Source organism: Microplitis mediator, chromosome 7 (genome assembly GCF_029852145.1).
Source record: "Microplitis mediator isolate UGA2020A chromosome 7, iyMicMedi2.1, whole genome shotgun sequence".
Lineage (NCBI taxonomy): Eukaryota > Metazoa > Arthropoda > Insecta > Hymenoptera > Braconidae > Microplitis > Microplitis mediator.
Window position 1 is genome coordinate 16,173,679 of NC_079975.1, and position 3,771 is coordinate 16,177,449.

General features: G+C 30.6%; 1 protein-coding gene across 1 annotated transcript; it reads left to right on the forward strand.

The window, feature by feature from the left end:
• Positions 1-464: 464 nt before the first annotated feature.
• On the forward strand, positions 465-1,398 carry LOC130672128 (uncharacterized). Its single transcript, XM_057476440.1, has 2 exons — positions 465-1,051; positions 1,158-1,398. Exons 1-2 carry the CDS (start codon positions 563-565, stop codon positions 1,365-1,367), a joined length of 699 nt encoding a protein of 232 aa, XP_057332423.1. The 5' UTR covers positions 465-562; the 3' UTR covers positions 1,368-1,398.
• The last annotated feature ends 2,373 nt before the right edge of the window (positions 1,399-3,771 follow it).

Genomic DNA, 3,771 nt, shown 5'->3' on the forward strand with positions numbered 1-3,771 from the left:
TGTAATACTAGCCATCTTAGTTTTTAATATCAATAAAATTGGGTGACTACGAATGACTTTAACTATGAATGACTTTTGACTGAGAATAGATTATTTTCTACTGAAAATACCATCTTAAAGCTGATTAAATTCCCTTCAATTTGATCTCTGTAACTTATACTTTAAAATATTTCTCGTTATTTCATGGCCTATTTAAAATTTTGAAATTTGCAAAAATTATAAGTTGAGTGACTTATGAATGAATTAATGAATAACTTTCTACTGATAGCTCATTTTTAATGAATTATAATTATGTCAAAACAGATGACACTCCTTTCAATTGACATATAAGTACTAGACATTGAAATAAATTTTATTAATTTTATAAGCTATTCTAAATTTGTACAATAAAAAAAGTAATAACTTTATAAGCTGCATCCTAAAACAAAAATATTTTTTGGCTCTAAGATTTTGCCAGAGGAATTCAATTGTGTGAAGAATTACTAACTTTTTTTCGTCAAAATCCAGTCAACTCCACACTACTCAAGCAGTCAACCCCAAGTCATCTCAGTTTTCCCAGTCCATGGTTCTATTTCCACTCGATTCTGAATCAGCTAAAAAATCACGCCATCTACATAATTCTGACACCAAAAACTTCTCAGCTGATAATTCAAGTCAACATTCTGACGTAAAACGCGCTACGACTGTTCGCTCTTCTAATGCATTTTCAGCAACCGAATCCCAGAACACTGACAATCAGAAACGTTTTAAGCCGTCTCGTTCTGAGTATTCCGATAAGTTTTCTGTCTTGAATCACCACAAATTTCCTCAAAAATCTAGGGAAGTGGCACGTTCAAATGTTTTATTTTCTCCGAGTCCTGAAAAATCACCTCGCTTACAACCTATTCAAATACCAAAAGTATTTCGTTCACCGATTTCATCAGAAGATGAAGTGAAAACCACTCAAGACTGTAATAAGTCTTCGAACCAAGATCATAGTGGATCTTTTGGCCGAAATTCTACTCGGGAAGAGGATCCAAAATATGTATGGAATATTCCTTCAGCTAAAAAAGTAAGTTTAAATGATTTCTTTTATTCTTGACACTAGTCTGACAATTTTTTATTATCTAATGTATTTCTTTGTTACAAAATTATATAATTATTTATTTCTTTGTTAGAAGGAGTTAATTGAAAACTCAGATGTTTACATCCGTGAAGTCGATTTAAATTATATCAAAGTGAAGTTTCGTCATGATCCTGCTGAAATGGCGCGACGACTCTTCAAATCGATAATTGGAGAAGACCGATTATGTACTATGAGCCGTACTGGTGGAAACGGGAGGCAGCCATTACCCTCAGACGTTAGACAAACAGTTTACGGTATATAAATATGTCCGTATAATTTTTTTTTATATACGGAAAAAAAAATTTACCCGACTTTACCTAGAATCATGTAACTGAAGTTGCGACCGGTCAACTGAACGCTAATATATATATATATATATATATATATATATATATATATATATATATATATAATATAGGGGAAGGGGGGCAAAAGGGGGTAGGGTGGGCAAAACGGGGTACCCTAAAAATTTTATAAAAAAAAAAAATTTTTTTTTTTCGAAAAAAAAGCCGAAAATCCTGAAAAAATGATTCTTTCAAATTTTTATAGTTAAATTAAAAGAATTTTGATATATATCCGCATTTTTAGCCCTACCCATAACACCTAGGACAAAATGGACCAGCCGAAAATTTTAACAAAATGATTCTTTTATATTTTTATCGTCAAATTAAAAAAAAATATAATACATTAATCCATTTTTCGGCTGATTTGTTATAGCTGGGGAAAATTTGGCCACTAAAAATATTCGAAAATAATATTTTATTTTTTTATTGATAAAATACCCTCGCGGATTCGGGGTTACTGTGAAATCACAGTGAAATCACAGTGAAATCAATTTTACCGTAAGTTTACTGTGTATTGATGGTAATTTCATAGTGAATTCACAGTCGTTTTGTGCCATTTCGTCACTCTGGTTATATAGTTATTTTACAGTAATTTTATGGTAGTTCCATAGTGATTTCACTTGTGATTCTTTTGTAGGTTAAGAATTAAATTACCATACTTTCATGATAATTTTACTGTCGATCAGCTATCGATTTATGGTAACCCAACAATGGTAACACTGAGGCTTTATCATGGGTTCACAGTCAGTTTATCGTGATTTCACTACGAATTCACTGTGATTCCATAGTAATCTGATAGTGTTAACTCTGTGACTTTACAATAGTTTCACAGTCAGTTCATAGTGGTTTAACCATGAATTTACCGTGATCCCATGACAACCTAGTAGTATTAGCACTGTGACTCTATGGTATTTTCACAGCAAATTATTAGTGTTTTCTCCATGATTTCACTCTACTTTGATAGTGATCTGATACGGTACATCTATCATTAATCCAATTTCAAAATCAAAACTTGAATTTTTAATGTCATTAATCGATAGAAATGGAATTAAAAAAAAAATAATATCAATTATTTCATAAATGCTCCTATAATTATTTGTAAGTTTAGCAAATATTTGGGCACATATGTATTTTATTTATTATAAATTTGGCTATTTTAGGAATTTCCGAGCGAAACTTTATCTGTAATTATCTAATTTAGTTAATTTTATAAAAGCTTAAGACGGTAAAATTCTTCAGAATTATGAAAAAAAATAAATAAATAAAAAACTTTTTTTTTATTCACAACCCTGCATTAACCCTGATTAAAAAAAATGATTAAAAAGTATTTAAAATGATTTGTTTTTTAATCATTTTAAATACTTTTTAATCCTTCAAATCATTTCTAATCCTGTCTCTTATGGACATTTAACGTGTGAAATCATTTTTAATCATTTTCTTTAATCAGGGAAGTAGCTTATATAAAATTATGAAGCATAACATAATAAACCTACAGCAGTCTTGCCAAAGGTTAATTTAAAATTTTTTTGCAGCTTAAGTAAATTGGTTCTTTGATAGGGATTTTTGCAATGTTAAGTAAACATTTTTTTATTGTACAGTATCCGAGTATAATAAATTGTCAAGAACAACGCGGATTAATTATAAAACCTCAAAATGGAGTGAGCTATGTGCGCTTATTTTTTTACAGCCATTGTCAAAAAAAAGTTATGTGGCGAATGAGTGCGGTGAACAGCCGTCAAGCAAAAATTTATCATTCTACACCAGACTTTTAAAAAATCCCACAAATCTTTCGCTCACGAATCTTTCAAAGATCTACAATAGATCTTTCGCTCACAAATCTTCCAAAGATCTTCCAGATGTCTTTAATGGACTATATTGGTTTTTGAAAAATTTGTCTCCCCAGGTAGACTTCTGGTAGATCTCTTGCAGATCTAATAGCGAAAGATATGTGGTAGATCTTTCATGAGTCTATTGTAGATTTTCCTTTTTTTACCCGGGAAGAATCACCAACAATAGTCGAAAAGACTTTTTTGATAGGCAAGATTTTTAATTTACGTCTGGACTCTATAATAAAATCACGGATTTGAGGTGACTTAAGTTTGAGTAAGTAGGAATGCGAGATAGGTTTATTCCTATCATTATTTATCATAGGATTTCTGCTAATACTAGTAGAGTTCGATTTTTTATCTAATTTACGTATACTTAATATATCTTGTTTCAATTCCGTTAGATTTAGCATTTCGAAAACTTTATCAGTAATGTCTGAGGGTAATAATTTTGTTGCAACTGGTTCTGGAACGCCGGAGATAAATAGTTCTGATG

Excerpts from the sequence above, each read along its gene's own strand:
- LOC130672128 (XM_057476440.1), top strand. The coding sequence starts at position 563 with ATGGTTCTATTTCCACTCGATTCTGAATCAGCTAAAAAATCACGCCAT. Across the intron at positions 1,052-1,157 it reads ATATTCCTTCAGCTAAAAAA|AAGGAGTTAATTGAAAACTC; the intron begins GTAAGTTTAAAT and ends TTTCTTTGTTAG.